Consider the following 18,839-nt stretch of genomic DNA (forward strand, 5'->3'; position numbering starts at 1 on the left):
GGGAATGAGTCACCTTTACAGGAGCCACTTTCATTTGCGTCGGCGTAGCAAATAAACTGCTGCAAAGCAATGCTGAGGTGAATAAGTTTGAATACGTATCACTTTTTGGATTGACTGCCATTTTTGTGCTTGTGCAGACTAAAGCTCATAATAAACTGCATTTGTGCTTTGGGAGGATTTTTTTATTTTTTTTGTCAACGCATGGTATTGTTCTCTGTCTGCAACACTTCTGCTGTGTTGCATTCAGTATCACTTACTGCAGAGGCCATGTAAATCAGAGCTGACTCACCTCCTCTCCTGGTGTAAATCTACAAGTAACTCTCCTTAGCCCAGACTGTCAGTAGGATTCCTCGCATCTCTGGAGGTCCACTTTTGGTTGTAAAGTTGACAGTGAGTCACAGCCACAGTAAATAGCTACTGGCAGTGTTGTGTAAGCGGATGGCATTTAAATCCCACCACGGCGTTGTGTGAAGCTGCGATGTATCATTATAAATCACAGAGATAAGACGCCGCTTTAAAAAAGGCCCATGCCGCCAGATCTGTTTTCATTTAGTGCACCTTGAAGTGACTTGATGGAACAGATGGCAGAATTTATGAAGTCATGAATGGGAGGAGAAGGTGGGAGATTTACAACATGTACACATTAATTATCAGTGCACACATTTGTAGGTTCAGTGTCTATGATTTGAACCTTCTCCTGGTTAGAATTCCTGTAGTGTTCTTTGATCAGGAGGTTTTAACCAGAAGACTTCCTCTCCAAAACAAATGGACCGTGTGATTAAAACTGGTAAAAACACTGACTAAAGCCATTTCACGTTACAAATTAGCGTTTGTCCTACGTACGCTGTTTGGCATGTTGCAGACGGACTGCTACCTTTTTCCTCTCTTAACTTAAGATCCAGAAGTTCAGGAGGTTTTTATGGGGAGCCACGTTATCCGCAGAGGTCTCTTCCTATTCAAAACAAACGGACCAGGGGTTTCATTTATAAACATTGCGTACGCACAAAACGAGGCCTGAAAGTGGCATTCACTACTTCCATTGCAAAAGTTGTGATGTATAAAAACAGACTTGATGGGAGAAACTTCGACCCACATTTACGAAGGTTATGAAAACACAACAATTCTTATATAAGATCTGTCAGACATATTTATTAGTAGTATTATTATTTTTTAGCATTTATTAGTATTATTAGATTTCATTTCTGCCAACACATCCCCCTAAATCCTACGCACTGGACCTTTAATGTTTCCTTGTTGTATTATTAGCTGTAATTGCAGAAGGAAAACTGAATTGGTGGTGTGTAACTGTGGAAATGTTTCAGTCCTTATCCAGGAATTTTTAAGAAAGAAGTAGCTGAGCATAGTTTTTTTTTTGTCCAATATTTTATTACACGGATGCAAAAGCATGCAACGCTCAGGCACCGGGTGACAAAAGCAGTGGGTGTGAGATTTGGGGCGTCGTGAGTGTGGGTGCATGCTGGGACGTTTTCCTGCATTCTGAGGGCTCTTCATCAGAGAGCCAGCTTTCCACAGCCTGCACTCCCCCTTAAAATATGAATCATAAATAGACCGTGGTAGTTGAACAGAACACGCATACAGGAGTACACTTTGGCCACTCTGATGTAAATACTAAGACTCATCCGCAGCGCAGATTTTCAGGCCCACAGTAGCCACTTAGGTACCATCTTAAATGTGCACAGAACATTCGCCATCTGTTTGCTCAGGGCATGTGGAGAGAAATTGCCAAACGGTGGGATGGTTCGTTTATTGATGTAGGCTTGTGTTTCACTGTATGCACTGAGGTTTTGTCTGTGTTGGTGTGTAAGAAAGCGAGGGAGATGGGGCGGGTTGTTGTGGAGTGTTTTGCCTATGTGCCTATAAGCGTGTCTGCATGTGAGAGACACACTTGTGTTATGCTGAAGGAGAAAATGAAGACAGCTGTTCTTTCTTTGCCTCACTGATAGAGTTTAATTAGAGCCTGTGTGTGTGTGTGTGTGTGTGTGTGTGTGTGTGTGTTTTAGCAGTGCTCATTTCCTTCTTCTGCATGTTATTTTCTTATATGCTCTAGAAATAGCCTAGATTTATTAATTCTGTTGTGCAGTGCCAAGAAGAGACGAGTCTTGTAGTCCCTCTGTTTCATCATGTATGTGTGCAGGAATTTAATTTTACTTAATAATGACTTCGTTTAAAGTTCAGTGCACAATTATGTGTTCAAATGTTCTCTGTGAGGTTATTGTATTTATAAAGCCGCCACACTAGACTGTGATTCTGCCCACAGTGAGGAGATGGGTTCAGATTTACAAATGAGCACTGAATCAACAGATTTGTTTTGACAATGAAATTTGTGTTTAGCGTTTCTTTCTGCATGAGAAGCGTTTGAACCATGCATTATGTAACATCTGATTGAGGAAATAATGGAGCACAAATAGAAGAGAGACTGCACTGTAGCAGGAGACTTCAGAAAGTAAGAGAGCACAAGCCAGCAGGGGAAAATCCCATCTACCCCGCAGTGTTATGCTTAGTCATGTGTATTATGAATATTTAACCTCAACATTTTTTTAATTAGGCAGATGGCACCAGTTTGCTCTAAATTGATACAGTGGCCCACGCAATCTCCTTTTTTATCAGCAGGATGTACAAGCTGGTTAGAGCGAGTCACTACAGCTTGGGTATTTTTTGTTATTAGCTTGCTTATAATTAGGAATGCAACAAACTTGTGTTGTCTATAAAATGCCAGAAATGGCAAAAAAATGTCAATCAGATTCACTAAAGCCCAAGGTGACATCTTCAGATTCAAATTTAAGAAGCTGGAACCAAAGAATTTGGGGAAAAAAGACTCAAAACAATGAATCGATTCTAAGATGTTTTCCATTTAATTTTCGGTAAGGCTGAAACTTTTGATTTTTTTCCTTGTTGTTTAATCTTATTAATTTTTCAATGAACTGATAAGTTGTTTGATCAGAAAATGTTAAAAGATGTTGATCAGTTTTTACCAAAGCTCAAGATAATGTTCTCAAATGTCTTGTTATATCCACAACCCAAAGATATTCAGTTTACTCTCATACAGGAGTAAAGAAACCAGAAAATATTCACATAAAGAAGCGGGAATCAAAGAGTTTTCATTGAAATAAAATAGTAGTTTAATTAATTTAATAGTTGACAACTAATGGATTAATCATTTCTGTCAATACACTTATCGATTAATCGACTAATTGTTTTTGCTCTATTGGTGATTTTGTTTGCTGCCTTCTTTTAATGCATTATTGTCACGTTGTTTGTTGACTTTAAAGATACTAGTGTAATGCCCTTTTGCCTCTAGTAGTGCTGCTTTGCTTACAGCTTTTTGGAGAACTGCTCAACGTCAGAACTTACCACTTGACTCTTTCCCGACTCCTGAGCATTATAACTGCCATTACATAACTGTCTCCCCCAACTATGCTACAGTATATGCATAGAATATAAGCTAACAGCCAGCTTTTTGGGACCAGGCTAATCCCAGTAACAAAAGCGTTCATTCCAAAAATGGAATTGCTGATGCTTGAAATGTTTAAATTTATTACAATGACACATCTCCGGCCTCTTTTTATAATCTATTCTTGAATGTACTGTAGCGAACGACAGGAGGCTAGCTTTACCCAGCATGCTGTTCAGCACTGTAACAGTTAAAAGTGCTCCTGTCTTAATACACTACACAATGCGTACATAATATTCTACTAATGAATATGTCCGGCAGATCTCAAAAGCTCGCACTCAACACCGTACTTTCTTGGGTCCTCAGCTGGCAAGTGAGAGGTCGATCAAATGAATGGTTGTTGAGAAAACTGAAGGACAGACAGACAGTTTTCTTCCATTTAAGTTAGATTTACTCAGTTTTTCCATCAAATTTAGGATTATATACATTTAATCTGTTGGCATTGTCAGTAAATGTACTCTATGTGTATCCTTTGGCTATGACAGTCGATTTAAAAGCATGAGCTCAGCTCAGTGTGACATTAAAGATACAGTATAAGAACCGTCGCTAAGACTTGGAATCCCCTGCAGGTTCTAATAAGTTTCTCCCTCGTTTCTCTCCAGCGTATAGCAGAAGATTTTCCGTCCCTGTGGGCACTGGCAGATTTATCCCTAGACAAGAGCTGCTGAAAACGCCCGAGTTAGAAGAAAAACAAATTCAGCCTGAGGAAAACCCTCTGAGCCTGCAATCTGTTCGTGTCCCAAGTTTGAAAAAAAAGACAACAACAACTGCCATTTACATCTGTCTTAAAGTGCTTTAATGCCAGTGGCTTTATGTTTCTGGCTGCTATACAGTATGTATGAAACTAGATTCATTCTTACAAATGAAATCACATTTGACGTGCTCTCAGGCTACTGTCAAGGATGGCGCTGCAAGCAAACACCAGTTACACTGTGTATGACTGAGCGTGTGTTCAGTTAATGGCTTCCATGAGAGATAAGGGGTCATCGAATCACATCACAAGAGCGGAAATGACCAGAAGGTTCCTCACAAGAAGTTAACATCCTCACAACAAGATATAAGCACTGCAACTAGTATAACTGTGGAACTTTGATGAAATATGTAGCCTGGAAGTAATCACATGACATTTGACTGACAGCTCCACATTGGTTGCAAGGCTGGGGGAAAATTCGGAGGTCATTGCAACAGTCCAGGCTCATGGGTTGCTTCTGTTTGGTCTCGAACCTGCCTTTAAGCATGTGAGAACACACTCATTTCAGTTTTGACAGGAGTAGGGGCAAAGGGGCATTTCTCAACAGCAAGATAATACATGTTTGAGCGAGATCTCAGGGTCAGAGGTCGGTTGGGACTCAATATCATCATGTATTTTATGGTGTGTATACCAAAACATGGAGGCTAATATGCAAGCTTCAAGAACTGAAAGCAACAAAACTGATGATTGGGAAGGGCAAATTTAGAGGATCTCCTGTTCAGTTATAGTCCTGTGTTGAGGTGTGAACTTGTAGGAATACTTCAACATCTTGGGGAATATGCTTTTTTTTTTTTTTTTTTGCTGTGAGTCAGATGACAAGATCGATACCAGGTGGGGGAAGTGGGGACCTGGCTCTTTCCAAAGTTATAAAAACATATTAATCAGTGAGCTTGAGAGGTGCAGTAAGATGGATTTTTTTAATCGTGTTTGGACAAAGCTAGACTAGCTGTTTCCTCCTGCTTCCAGTCTTTTTGCTGAGCTCAACCAATCGTTTCCTTCTTAGTCGATTTTCTTGCCTAACACTTGGCAAGAAAAAAGATTAGCTTATTTCCCAAAATGTCAAACTGTTCCACAACAGTTTAACTCAGGAAAAAAAGTCCTTATCCATTCACCTATAGTCACAACTCACCCCCGCAAATCCATCTTGGTCTTTATCTGAAACAAAAACGGTCATCCAGCTGGCAGTAAGTGAACAGAGCCTCACAATGAAGCGTACAGCCATTCATGTTTTACACCAATGAGGAATCGAAGATAATTGGATACATCAGGTCAGATTCTGCTGATGGAAAGAGACAGATAATGGTGAAATGTTAATATTTGTACAAACTGTTCCTTTAATCTCAGGTAATGTGCATAAGCAGCTTTTACAGAGCAAAGTGTTTCACCCGATTCCTCTCTGTTATTGCCTAGTCAGGACATTTCTAATCCAATATTCTCCACTGTCGCTCCTTCCGCTAAGTGGATGTTACATAAACCTGAATGGAGGAGGAAACCACCTGCAACTAACACGAGCTCATGACATTCAGTCTGTGTGTTTTTCTGAAGTCGAAGCCACGAGTTAGGTAGTATTAATAGTTCTGTACGGTGAACATATCTCTCAACACATTCCTCTTTACAGCTCTGTGACCTTGTTTCCTCATTCATCACCCTGTCCTGTCCCGTCCTGTCCTGTTCGCTGACTTGACATTGACTCTAAGTCCTCTCTCACACCCAGTCTGCTGACTGCATACCTGCAGTCCCTCCTGATGCTCCTCTCTCATTCTTATTAAGACTTAACCAACTCATGTTTTTTTGATGTAAAGCTTTTAATCTAGAAGGAATTTATGTAGATCTGCTCCTGTTTATATCAAGTCCTTTCAACCAAAACACACAATTACAGCAGATTTGACATGGTCGGCATTTAGTTGATGACCTGTTTAGACTTAGACTTAGACTTAGACTTCCTTTATTGTCATTGCACAAAAAAAACACAGCAGTGAGATTTTGGCAACGAAATGTCGTTGCTTGGCTTCCGGATTACAACAGAGATGGAATTATGGGGCAGTTTAAAAATTAAAAATATAGTCTATGTAACTAAAAAACAAGAACAATAATAATAATAATGAGTGCAATAGAGAATAAATAGATAAACAGAATGTAAACAACAGAATAAATAAATAGTGCAAAACAGAATAACCAGTATATAAACAGTGTAAACAGTGTAGTGCAAAACAGAATAACCAGTATATACGCAGTGTAAACAGTGTAGTGCAAAAACAGAAACCAGTATATAAACTGTGTAAACAGAAACATTGTAGCAGCTGGGGGGGTTATAAGGGGGGGTTATGTTTAAGTTATAAGTCAAAGGTTCTAACAGTAGACTGCACGTATCATCAACTCACATCCCCAAAATTTGTTGAAAATTGTTTTTGCTGGGACAGCAGGTGTGTCTCGTGCAGGTCTGGGTTTTCTGACTTGCTGAAATAAACAATAAATATTCTGGGCTGATTTAGATGACATAAAGTAAAGCATGATAATGATTGCTGACTGGTTCATTTAAGAATAGCTTACATAGATGTGCGGGCGGCACGGTGGTGTAGTGGTTAGCACTGTCGCCTCACAGCAAGAGGGTTCCTGCTTCAACCCTGGGTGGGAGAGCCCCTCTGTGCAGTACTCCGGCTTCCTCCCACAGTCCAAAGACAATCAGGTTGGGGAAAGGCTAATTGGCGACTCTAAAATCGGCTGTAGGTGTGAATGTGAGCATGAATGGTTGTCTGTCTCGATGTGTCAGCCCTGCGATAGTCTGGCGACCTGTCCACGGTGTACCTTGCCTCTCCAACCCCCCCAACTCAAAAGACAAATTTGTTTTCATCACAGTATTTTATAGTCCTTTAGTACTGGACCATAATTAGTACATGCAAGAGTGTCGTCCTGTTATGGTGTTGTCGTTGTCATTGGCTGTTTGTTCAGCTCAACATCTCAAGACAACCCTGACTGTACTGTCACAACTCTCAGAGATTGATGCATGCCATTGTCACTTTTGGGCATTTTTTAAATAGCATTGATTGGTCGGCAGAGGTCACTACAGGCTTTGTTTGAAGCTAATTGTTTCGCCCATCAAAGGAGTGTGTAGTATTCATAGTAAATGACCTTTTATAGATAAAGAATACATCAACAGTTAGAAGTTGTTTTTTTTCTTTATTGCTTTTTGGGGAACTTACAAGTTTGGTTTTGTGTCACAACATTCTGTTCATATGTCAGTGTTCACAGTCACACAATACACTGTCTGTTTTTGGTATTTGTCGACTACAGGAGTGACCAGCCTGGTTTGTGTTGGTTATTGAGAAGTGATACTGACATTTTCCGTATGCTGTGGATGTGCCATGCAACAAAGACGGGCATTGAATAGTGCTTGCTATTTATTTGTCCTGTCTGTCCTTGAATGTTTGTTTTTGTTTGGTTGGTAAAATGTCTTTCATTGTTCAGGATAATATTTCCCACCACAAGGATTTGTGTAGATAAAATATGGATGCCATATTGGCAAGGTGAATCATACAGTGAGCATTGCTCACAGTAAACATAATTAAATTGGAAATAGACCATTTTTTTTGCTTTAACTTATAATTATGAAGTAGATGTTGATTAATGGTTATAGAATGTTGACACCATTTGATTTGGATTGGTTCTCTATAAGCATTGCTTTTGCAGTTCTGTCTGTCACTGGGTTTGATCTCCTGGGAAAATGATAGCTTGATTTACGGCACAAAGGAAGTGCGTCAACTATTGCAGGAAGAGGATAGCGCTTTTGGTTTCCCCATTAGCTATCAGTAGCTGTCCCCAGTTACCAAAGAGTATCAGTGTAAGTTCTTTGCAGCCCCAGTAGCAGAAATAGTGGACAGTGAAACAACCGAAGTCACTGTGGACAACAAAATGCAGCGTGTCCTGTAATGATGGTAGTTACTGGACTCTGAGGAAAACTGAATAACATTCAGCTGTCTTTGCCACAGTGGCGCCAACAATAAAACCCCTTGGAAACACTGGGAGGGGAATTAAAAAGTTGTCTGTTTCCACATTAACTTCAGGCAAGAACATAGAGGTACAATGGCTCAGCTGCTGGTAGGATGAGTCGCTGAGCTAATGTTCACCAACTAATATTTATCTTTGTATACTTTCTATTGCTGTGTTTGTGATCCACATATCTTATTTTCTATTTTATGTATTTTTTTTTTGTTTGATTACTGGATTCAGCAGTTCAGTAGTCAATAATAAATGACTGAACGGTGAGGTCACCTCTGATATGCCTTACCTGATGTTGACCTTGATGGAAAATAACCTCCACTATTTTCCTCTGGTCAGCTTCCATGAATGGCGGCCAAAGTCATCAGCAGAGCTGAGTGATTGATTTAGACAAGCAGGATTCATTGTGTCAAGCTGAAGTGAAATGCAACCTTTGTGTAACCAAGCCCCCAATAGATCCCCAAGCCATCCTCAATCAAATAAACCAATACACCAAAATAAAAACCTTTGCTTTGTCCACCTGAGCTCCAGGCTGATGGATCAGAAAGCTAATGTTGACTCAGAGAAAGGTTACCTGCATTTCTAAGTAAACAACTGGACTTGACATGTGCTGGAGTCACTACGTCTCTCATCAGTCTTTGTCCCTGTGGCTGCAGTGGTGTTGCTGTCTTGTACTGTGCCTGTCTCCTTCATTATTGAGAAGGATGTGAGAGAGATGACTTTACTGTTGAGGTTCATGTCTGCTGAGGATCAGCGGGAACCTGACCCCAGCCTGCTTACAGGCCGAGGCCGAGGGTCATCGCAACAACGCACAGTGCAGTATTCAAGGCCAGTCTAGTAAAATATTGAACACAACAATGTGCTGACAAAGGGACATCCTTACAATGAGAACAAAGGCAAGGGCAGAGCCATGTGTATTCTGATATCCTGGTTACTTATTTTTAGGTCTGGGGAAGTGCTTAAATGCACTGGTACTGTATGTGCAGTATGCATGGTTAAAGCATGCTTATGCAACACTTACATTTTAAGCTTTGCTTTGTGATAAGCCCTAACTCACGCTGATGAAAATGGTGAAACTCTAGAAGCATGTGTATACAGTTGCTCCTAGTTTGTCTAATTAGAAAGGTTTACTATGCATCTCGTTTTCTGAACATGCCTCTGGAACATGAATTAACATATTAAGCAACACTAATTCATTTAATCACATTAGGTGTTTAAGTCTAGAGTAGTGTAAGGCCTGAAATCCTAGAGTAGCACTCTACAGTGTTTAGAGACAAACTCTACTAGAGGATGCAGTCAAGCAGAATTTTGCATTAAGCAGATACTTTGCACGAGGCAGATGTCTCAGTCCATCATTAAAAACACTTATATGCTCCACTAGCAGTTTCAGTCAGTACACTGCTTTTGGTTTCAGTTATCTCTGTGTGTGACCCCCCACCCCCCCACCCCACCCGAGGGGGTATTTCACTCATGCAATTAAGAGGCAGTTAATTGTAGATTGGCTCCAGTGGTTTGCCAGAGGGGACTTGTGTTAACCTTGTCACTGCAGTGCACCGTAAGGGCACGTTGTCCCACTGGATTCCCTTATCGTCTTCTCTCTTCTCCCTCATGACTGACTGTGTTTGCTTATAAGTCAGCGGGCTTCTATACATGACGTTAGCGAGCTCTCGGATTCAAACTGTAACACGATTACAGACCTCACTGACCAAATCAGATCCTTTTAATGAGGCTCTTTGTTGTGGATAAGTTTGATCCAAAAGCTTCACTTTGGAAAATGAACAAACCAGAAATTATTTCATTCTCACTGAAACCTCGGACAGCTCCGAAAAAGGTTGATTTTAACTGTGATTTTAAGTAACTTAAGTCAGAAAACAAAGAATATAAATGAAAGAAACAGTGCTTGCATCCATGGTGGTTTAGCAAAGTAAGAGTGGAACTAATGATGTGAACGTTTAACTGGATTAACTTGTCTAAAATAGAACATAAATGGAAAGACATCAAAAAGAAACTTAAAGCATTTAAAGAACCTTTTTTTTTTGTTTCACTACAACACAAACGTAGCCCACTTAGCCTACTTAGAGGGGATGTGATACCAGTGAGATTTCCATATTTATTTTAAATGTTCTTGTCAGTATTTTGGACTTGGTGTTCAGACCACAGTGAATGAAGTGTTTTGTTAGTCACTGCAGCAATTCAGCAATCTTATCATGGCTTCACAAAACACCCACACACACACACACACACACACACACGCACATAGTCCAACTCACACATGCAGTCACAAGCGCAGTCATGTAACACACATCAGCACACACATAGCACACCTATCCACTGTCTTCCTTTCTACTCCTTTTCATTTCAACTGTATTTCTATACAGGCAGTCTTATAAAAATATATTAGATATCCTCCCACATGCTCACTTTGACTCCTGCACATGTTACATCATCTCTGATGCCACATTTCTTTTATCTCTTTACACTGCCAGCTTATCTCTTGAAGTAGGTTGACCAGAGGTAGCACACTTCATTTTGTGTATTTGTACAATTTCTTGTATCAAAGATATCTGATGAAACAGAACTATTAAGGTCCAGAGATACACTCTGAATTCCTCCTGGAAAAATATATATAACAACAAATTCAACCAGATCAGTTATTTCAGTGCTTTTTACTAGGAGTCATAAACGTCTTAGATAAGTTTTAAAAGCTTGCACAAAAGAATCAAAGGCCCAACCAAAGCTGTGATTGTCAGCAGAGGGGTCTGTCTGCACTGTGATAGGCTCAGAGACGCCAGCTTTAGGAGCCAGTTGTTGTGAGGAGTGAAGCTTCTGCATTGCTGTGGGGGGATTTTAGTCAGATGGTGGCTGAGGGATCCTGGTGTGCTGTGAGAAATTTCAGTGGATGTCATGGTGGGCCTGCTTAAGACCCATTTCCTGTCTCTGACTTTCCTCTGACATTTAACCACACACACGCACTCTCATTGTCAGCACACGTGTTACCGTCCCTCCTTAAACATCCAACATACCACACATGTGTTAGTGCTGCTGTAGATGCACGCTGCTGTTCTTCTCAGCTTTCAGGACTTAAAGCTTCCACTGCAGTGACAGCCTTTCCTCACATTACAGAAGAGTGATGGGGATATTTATTTTATTTATTTATCAATCAATCAATGAAAGTTAAAAATGAGTCTCACAGTCACAGCCACCGAGTGTAAAATATCACAAATCACTGTCACCTCAGTTCTGCATTAATGTTAACGTAATGCTCTCTGTTTTGACAGAAACCTTGGGAAGTCTGGCCTGCGGGTATCCTGCCTCGGATTAGGTAAGAGTATTTTGGATCATGAGACATACTGAGAAGTTTGCTGCAAAACCAAAGACTTTGTGTAGCAGATTTGTGAGGGGAACTCATAACCCCACAGTCCTTTATCTTTAAATAGGGAGAAAATAGTGTTTTCACACAAAGGGCTGTGTTCAAACGATCTATAGTGCATGGCACAAGTGCATTTAGGGCATGTTCAACACTTCTGCTAGTTAAACGGTGCATAATATGGGCGCACAGTAAGGTGCAAGGGGCAAAGGGTATTTAGTCCCTTAAAAATCATATCTGTTTTGGACATTACATAAATTCAGCCAATCAAAGCCCACATGGCAGAATCAGCAAATTGGAGAGGCAAGCAGGTTTCTGTTGACAGTAATGCAGTATGATCTGTAATGTCACTGCAGCAAATATCATGGGACATTTAAGCAGCAAAACTAATTGTAGTTATAAACTTGACAGAGGAAACAGAACTGAACTTTTGGCTTCTGAAATAATCAATAAAGTTATGCTGCTCCTTGTGCGTAAATGTTCACAGCGTCTCTTTTAACGGGGGGGTTGTTGCAAAGCAGCAGCTCTGCTCTGCTCTCTGCTATGTTCACATTTTAGAGAATGTAAATAATACTTTATAAATGAAGAAATTATTTCACCCACCCACAACCCATCCACACATCCCTGTGTGTACAACACGTGTACGCACATTGTGAACCTGTCTATGTAGACACATCCTTATCTGAATAACATACTCCACCACTCTGACTTTAGACCTGATTTTTGTCGTTCAGGGGCACAATCACTTTGTGCTGCATCAAAATAGCAATACCTGACATTGCACCTGACAACACCTCCTTTAAAGACCCACACACCTATGGGTGCACAAGTGGGCGCAAGTACATTTGCTACTTACACACTGTGGGTGCTGGCTGTTAAAATGACAACTGCGTTGGTCTGAAACAAGCAATGACAGTTGCATTGTGCCATGCAGCGCTTTGCACCAGGTGTAAAATTGGGCCCAGAGTGAAAATACAGTGGAAAGTTCCAGTGACTCGGCAGAAATGGCTCAAATATATTAATATATCCAAACTGAGCGCCTTTTCTTTTTAAGTAGTGTACCTGAAACAAGTTCAATGTGCAGTTTTAATTGTGCAGAACATGTGGTATCACTGTTCACTTGCTCGTCTGTGTGTATGTGTGTGTTTATGCACTTAACGCTCTGACCCCTGCTCCTTGTCATCTTCTGTAGGAACATGGGTGACGTTCGGTGGACAGATAACGGATGAGGTGAGAGCAGATGGATTTTGTCATCTTCCATCAGTCAAAGCTTGGGAATTGGAACCCTCCACATGATCTGGCACATCCTGGGTTGCTCAGGAAGCCTATTTTTACTGATAGTGAACACAAAGTGCCAGAGGGAGTCAGTAGCCAGAGAGTAAACATGTTGTTGGAAGGCAAAGCCATCACAGCCACCTATAGTCCTGCGAAGGAAGTTAAATAATTGAAAAGTCCTGACACCTCACATCAGAGGTCTCTCACCCCGTCCTCCCCCCACTCTGTTCCCTCTCCCCTGATCTCTCAACAGATGGCGGAGCAGCTGATGACTCTGGCTTATGAAAATGGCATCAATCTGTTTGACACAGCGGAGGTCTACGCTGCTGGGAAGTAAGTATATCCTGTGCCACAGGTCACATAGCAGTGAGCAGTAACACTTAAAGTTGGCAAGCAGCTCACAAGTGATTGATGATAAAAGCATCGGGTTAAGTTTATGTACTCGATGTAGTTGTTTTGCTGGAGTGTAAGGTGCAGGTGTGAGCCACATTATTCAGGGCATTAGAAAGAATGTAAGTACTGCATTGCTGCGTTCAGACTTGTGCTCTGAGGGAGTTGCCAGTGTCTTGTCTCTACTCATGGTAACACAATCCTTGATACTTACAGGCACAGTTTTAGGGCTGTACCTAACGACTCATTTCCCTGACATTTAAACAGAAGTTTAATCTTAGACTAGTCGCCTAGTCTAAAAGTAAGAGAAGAATCAGAAAACAGTCAAAATTGACCCTTCGCTAAGTCGGCCTCCGCACGCAGACTGGCCAATCATCATGTAGCATCAGGCCGGCTCAGACCGGGGTCCAACAACAACACAGCTGTGCTCCATTGACTCTAATGCAATGATTTCAGATTTCCTTCATTTTCAGGCTGGTTTTGTGGATTTGCAGCTAAACGTTGTGCCTGGGGCATGTCGTCTATTAATGATACTCGTTACCTGGAGAGGTTGGAAAAAGATATACGTTTCTTCCCTGTTCCAAAACCAAAATCAAACCCTGAAAAGTGCAGGGTTAGCTAGCTAGCTACTGAAGATATAGCCTACTGAATGTATACACATGCTGCTTTTGCTTTTTAATGATTATAACAGTGAAACAAAGACCGACCCTGCTGTACAGGAACCAGTGAAGGGAAGCAGTGAAACTTTGCTGATGTTCAACCAGCTGTGTGTCATCGTAGTGTACGCAGATGAACGTTGTTTGACTCTCCTTGGAGATCCCTGCCTGTCCGGCGTTGGAGGTCCAGGTGCTGGTAGCAGCACGGGGGTGAAGCCAAAGACTGTTCATCTGCACACACTGTGATGCCACACAGCTGGTTCAATATCAGCGAGCTTCTAACTTTAGCTTTTAACTATCTTTGTCTATTTAACCTGTTGTTGCTGCTGAGTCAGTTTGACATCCTGGTTATATCCTTCAAACACAGACTGTAGACCCCTCTGTCTGCTTCTCTCTGGAATCACTGTTTCATTGTTACTAAAATATGATAATATTTGTTCAGGGAGTGCAGTTAGTTACAGTGTGGGCTCCATGCTTACTCTGACAGTCTGACGGACCATCACAAAGGGGCGGGGCTCAGCGAAAGGTCAAATGGGCACAGTTCAATCTGTAAGGTTCAACATCTGAAAAAATACTGAGTATATTTTAAGAGCATTTTAAATTTGTGTGTCACTTTTTTCAGTAACCAAATAGTTCTTTAAATGCCACTGAAATGTGTGGCTCTTTGCGAAGTTCAATTGACTATTCAACGAAGCACACACATTCCTCGTCAGTTTACCCAAATCAGAAAAACACATTGTTACTCTACAATAGGTGTCAAGCCATGTAAATGTTTAATGTGCAGAAGGTTTGACACAATCCAAGAACAAAGAAGGTAAATGTGATTTTGTTTAGTTGTGAAGGTTCTGCAGAAAACTAATCAGAAAGCAAGAAAGTCCTTGTTACTTTATCATCCACATTATCACTGTCAGCCCTTCTCATGGGACTATTTTGTTGCCACAAAGTAGTTCCAGTGACACATTAATGGAGGCAGCAGATTGATGTCCCTGTCCTTGCTCTTAGACCTGAATTTCTTTTTCAGTAACACCTTGTGATTGTTGCATTCATGAGAGTTCAGATATTCATAGCCTTGGTCTAAATCTGCAGGGCAGCCAGTGTTGATATTTTTAACCTCAGAAAGCAGCCTTGTACTGCCTTATTGCTGAATGTAGTGATGGTTTAATTTTGTGTGGATTAATCTGGCTTTGTAGTAACTTGGTTGCTTTGAAATAATCTAAGGGATTATCCTTTGCAAACAGTATCTCTGATTAACAGCACCAAGTCCTTTTTTAAATCCTCCCAAGAATAGCCTAGTTTTGCCATTATGTTTTGGGAGATGCGTCATAGTGCCTGTGTGGCGCACACACACGCATACATGCACACACAAATCAAAAGAAAACACAAAGGCAAGAAACATGCAGCAGGTCTCAGTGGTTTTCCTCATTTAATGCCTCAGCAGCTGTTGTCTACTGAACGTCATCACTACATGCTTCATTGTTCTGGGAGGCTTTAAACAATCTGTCTGCCTTGTTGATTTAAGATAGGGCTGGAAAAAGTTGACCTTTTGTGCAGAAGTTCTACCTACTATTACTTTGATTATCGTGCCCTCATAAAACAAACCACAGTTCGACAGAAAGGACAAATCTGCTAGACACATGCAAATGTTTGTGACAGCATGTCACACAGCTCGGAATGCGTTGCACAGGTGTTAATCCTGACAGCTTCCACTGCAAAGCAGCGCCGAGGAGCTTATATTACACACATACAGGGGAGTAAAACAAATCACGCACTTTGCACATCAGAACGGAAAAAGCTTTCATGTGAAGTCCTTGGTTCTGGCTTAATGCTACTCCCTCATCAGTCAGACTTAGAGAGGGTGAAGTGGTGCTGGTGGCTGTACAGTCGGCTGCTGTAAGGTGGATCCTGTGTCTCGAGCGTGGACTGATAAACGAGGTTTGTAAGCTGGGCTCACACTCCTTGTTCTGCTCATGCACAGCATATGGCAGTGGTTGGCTGTTTGTTTGGCATGTTTGTTCTGGCTCATAGCCCTACAAAACAGAGACACTGTCTCAAAACAAACATTCAGTACATACAGATATTTAGATATTGATTCATAACCAGTGTATCCGTGCCAATATGCAGGCCAGTGTTTCTTAGAGGTATAAATAAATATGTATAATTGCTGTGTAGCTGCTGTTATCAGCAAACACATATGCATCAAAACATTTATAATATGCAAGTAATTTCCTTCTACATTTTCTTTCAGGCTGAGGCATTTTGCTCTGTGCATAGTAATTGCATGGTATTGTGTGAAACCAGTGGCAAATTGGAAGCATAATTACAGAGAAATCTGAAAGTAATAAAATATTGTAAATGCATGAATAATGCATCGTTGTGGTCATTGAGTTGTGCCGTAAGTCATAACATCGACTCGGCGCTGGCATAAAGAGCTAATTAATGGATGGATGAAGAAAGTCAACCTGCTCAAGGCACATTGTACCTTCTGTTTGGGCTCTCAGATTACTCACATTTCAGAAGGGCAACACACTGGGCACTGTGTGGGTGTTTGCCAGAAACACACACACATGTACACACACATATACGCACACTAGTACGCAAACAAACACACACATTATTGCTCTCAGGGGAGCGCTTGAGTGCTTGTTGTTTAAAAAGGTGTGGGTCCAGCTGGCAGGGTCTAAAACAGCTAGTAGAAATTCAGCACCTGCTCTACCTGTGCTGCTTGTTAGATCAGCAGACTGCACCCGTGTTTATATTTCATTTAATTTACCTTTTAATAAGTGAGAAACAAGGGAGGAATAAAATAAGTAATAAATACACATATCCAGGGGTTATAATTAAAGCACGATCCCTAAAATATCACAGCTTCCTCTGCTTGTAAAGGTGAAAACATATTTTTGAGTTCTTTGCATTTGCATTTTCAGCTCTCAACGATTGGACCACAAACAGATCAGCTGATCATTTCTCCACTCCGTGACTCAAACAAAAGCGTTCACAGAAAAAAAGAAAGAGAGAAAATGTTTCCGAAATGGCAGAGAAATTTATTTGTAATTTAAATTTTGTTAAATTTTTGTTAATTTTTTTTTAAAACTAACATCATTTGGGCTTTTGAGGGTTTGTTTTGTTCTTGTACAAGCAGGAATTGCGACTTCCGACTAATGTAACCTACTGTTGTGTGGGAGATGCACGCTTATCGCCCTCATAATTCACAGTGAAACCAAAGTGACTCCAAACACCAGACCTGTAGGTTATCAGAATATCTTATATTTCTGGTCTGGTAATGATGTTACTAACCATCTTGCAACAAGCTAGTGTAGTGTGTCTTCCAGTGTGTCTCACTGGAGTAGAATGTTTTGGTTTTGGGGACGGGAGGGGCAAAAAGCATGTTACCTGCTCCAACATGTGGGCTGTGTTGTTGAGCACAATAGCAACACTTTGCAGGTACAGAGGTATGTATTAGGGATGTAACAGTACACTCATTGTATTGAACTGTTCGGTGCAAGGCTTTCTGCTTGGTACAAATTACAAACTAATAATAAAATATACCGCTTTAATTGTATGTAGTATGACTTATACATATAAACAATTAATAAATACACAGGTCTGCACAGCACAGATAAGATCATCTGTCTGGTTTCAGGGTGCAGCGTGACACAGCAGAACGTGTGAAGAATCACACAGGAGATAATTAAGTTAACCTCCAGTAACTCGTCCTGTCAGGGAGAAGAAAGATAAATAGATACAAGGTGAAGCCGGAGGGAGATGAGGGTGTGAAACGCCCTGTGGGCCTAAACAAAAAGTAGATTGTCAGATTGTTTAGCATGAAATCTCAAACAGGTGGAAAAGTGTTAAGTGCAAAAAGTTTCCCACTGGTTAGCAGTTAATTTCAGCAGCATCATGAGGGAACTAACAGCTCCCTGTTTAATGGTATTTTTCAGACTTGGTCTTTTTTCTTATAATTGTGGCCCTTCTGACTTTGGGTTGCACTAATTATGTACTCACCACCTGCATTGTAGAATTAAGGAATAGATGATTTTATAAAAAAAAAAAAAACACATCAGTTTTACATAATTTCAAACAGATATTCATAGCTCTTATGACTAGCTGTGTGAGGATCTACTTCAGAGGTAACTTGCCTGCCTATCAGACAAGGGCTGCAACTAATGATTGATTTCATTATTGATTAATGTGCACATAATTTCCCTGATTTATTGTTTTGTCTATAAAATGTTAGTATAAATTTCCCCAAATCTGAGGTGTCTAAAACGTGACGTGACGTGAAAAAAGGTGGCGGAATTTTTCTGAAACATTATTTCATGTAGAAATCCCAGTAATAGACATTTGTACAGGCACGATATTATCTCAGTGTGGTGTGAGCTGTCTGTGATTCTAGTTTAGCTGACCAATACATAGCCATCTGATTATCACAACCACATGTCAGACTGTCTGGCCACTTGACACAGACACACCGCACTAATTCCCTGGTGAGACAAATTATAGTCCTTGTAGTTTTAACACATGGCAACAAAACATTGTTTATTTCAAAACAGCATCAATTAGAGCAGCTGGCTTTATTTATCTGTGCACTCACAATGAATACAAAACAAGTCTCAGTAGTTGCAGGTTTTTTTTATCTACCCCTGAAGAGCATCCAAACACATTTTATCTTAAACTGTGCTACAATGAGGTGTCTCATTATTTGTCAGAGTGAGAGGACTGGAGAGACATCCTACTGACAGGTCTCTGCCCAGCCCTAATGAGCCCCTATGTTGATCGTAATGTCACTCATTAGCACCCCTGTGGCTGCTAATGAGTAACATAGTGGTAGCTCCACAGCACAGCTGGTCCCAGGCCCCGCTGACTTTGACCTGGCAACTCATTCACACACACACCAGTCCAGACAGGTGCTCTTTCCAAAGAAAGCTCCCTTTA

At 40.8% G+C, this 18,839-nt stretch overlaps 1 protein-coding gene across 5 annotated transcripts in view; it reads left to right on the plus strand.

The window, feature by feature from the left end:
- kcnab2a (potassium voltage-gated channel subfamily A regulatory beta subunit 2a) overlaps positions 1 to 18,839 on the plus strand; it is a 123,192-nt gene that overhangs the window by 84,224 nt on the left and 20,129 nt on the right. For all 5 annotated transcript variants that reach the window (XM_033626765.2, XM_033626764.2, XM_033626766.2 and 2 more), the window contains 3 exons: positions 11,498 to 11,541; positions 12,779 to 12,816; positions 13,115 to 13,194. In XM_033626765.2, the coding sequence (XP_033482656.1) occupies positions 11,498 to 11,541; positions 12,779 to 12,816; positions 13,115 to 13,194 (162 nt within the window). The remainder of the gene's footprint in view (positions 1 to 11,497; positions 11,542 to 12,778; positions 12,817 to 13,114; positions 13,195 to 18,839) is intronic.

Source organism: Epinephelus lanceolatus, chromosome 1, assembly GCF_041903045.1.
Source record: "Epinephelus lanceolatus isolate andai-2023 chromosome 1, ASM4190304v1, whole genome shotgun sequence".
In the NCBI taxonomy this organism is placed as follows: Eukaryota; Metazoa; Chordata; class Actinopteri; order Perciformes; family Serranidae; genus Epinephelus; species Epinephelus lanceolatus.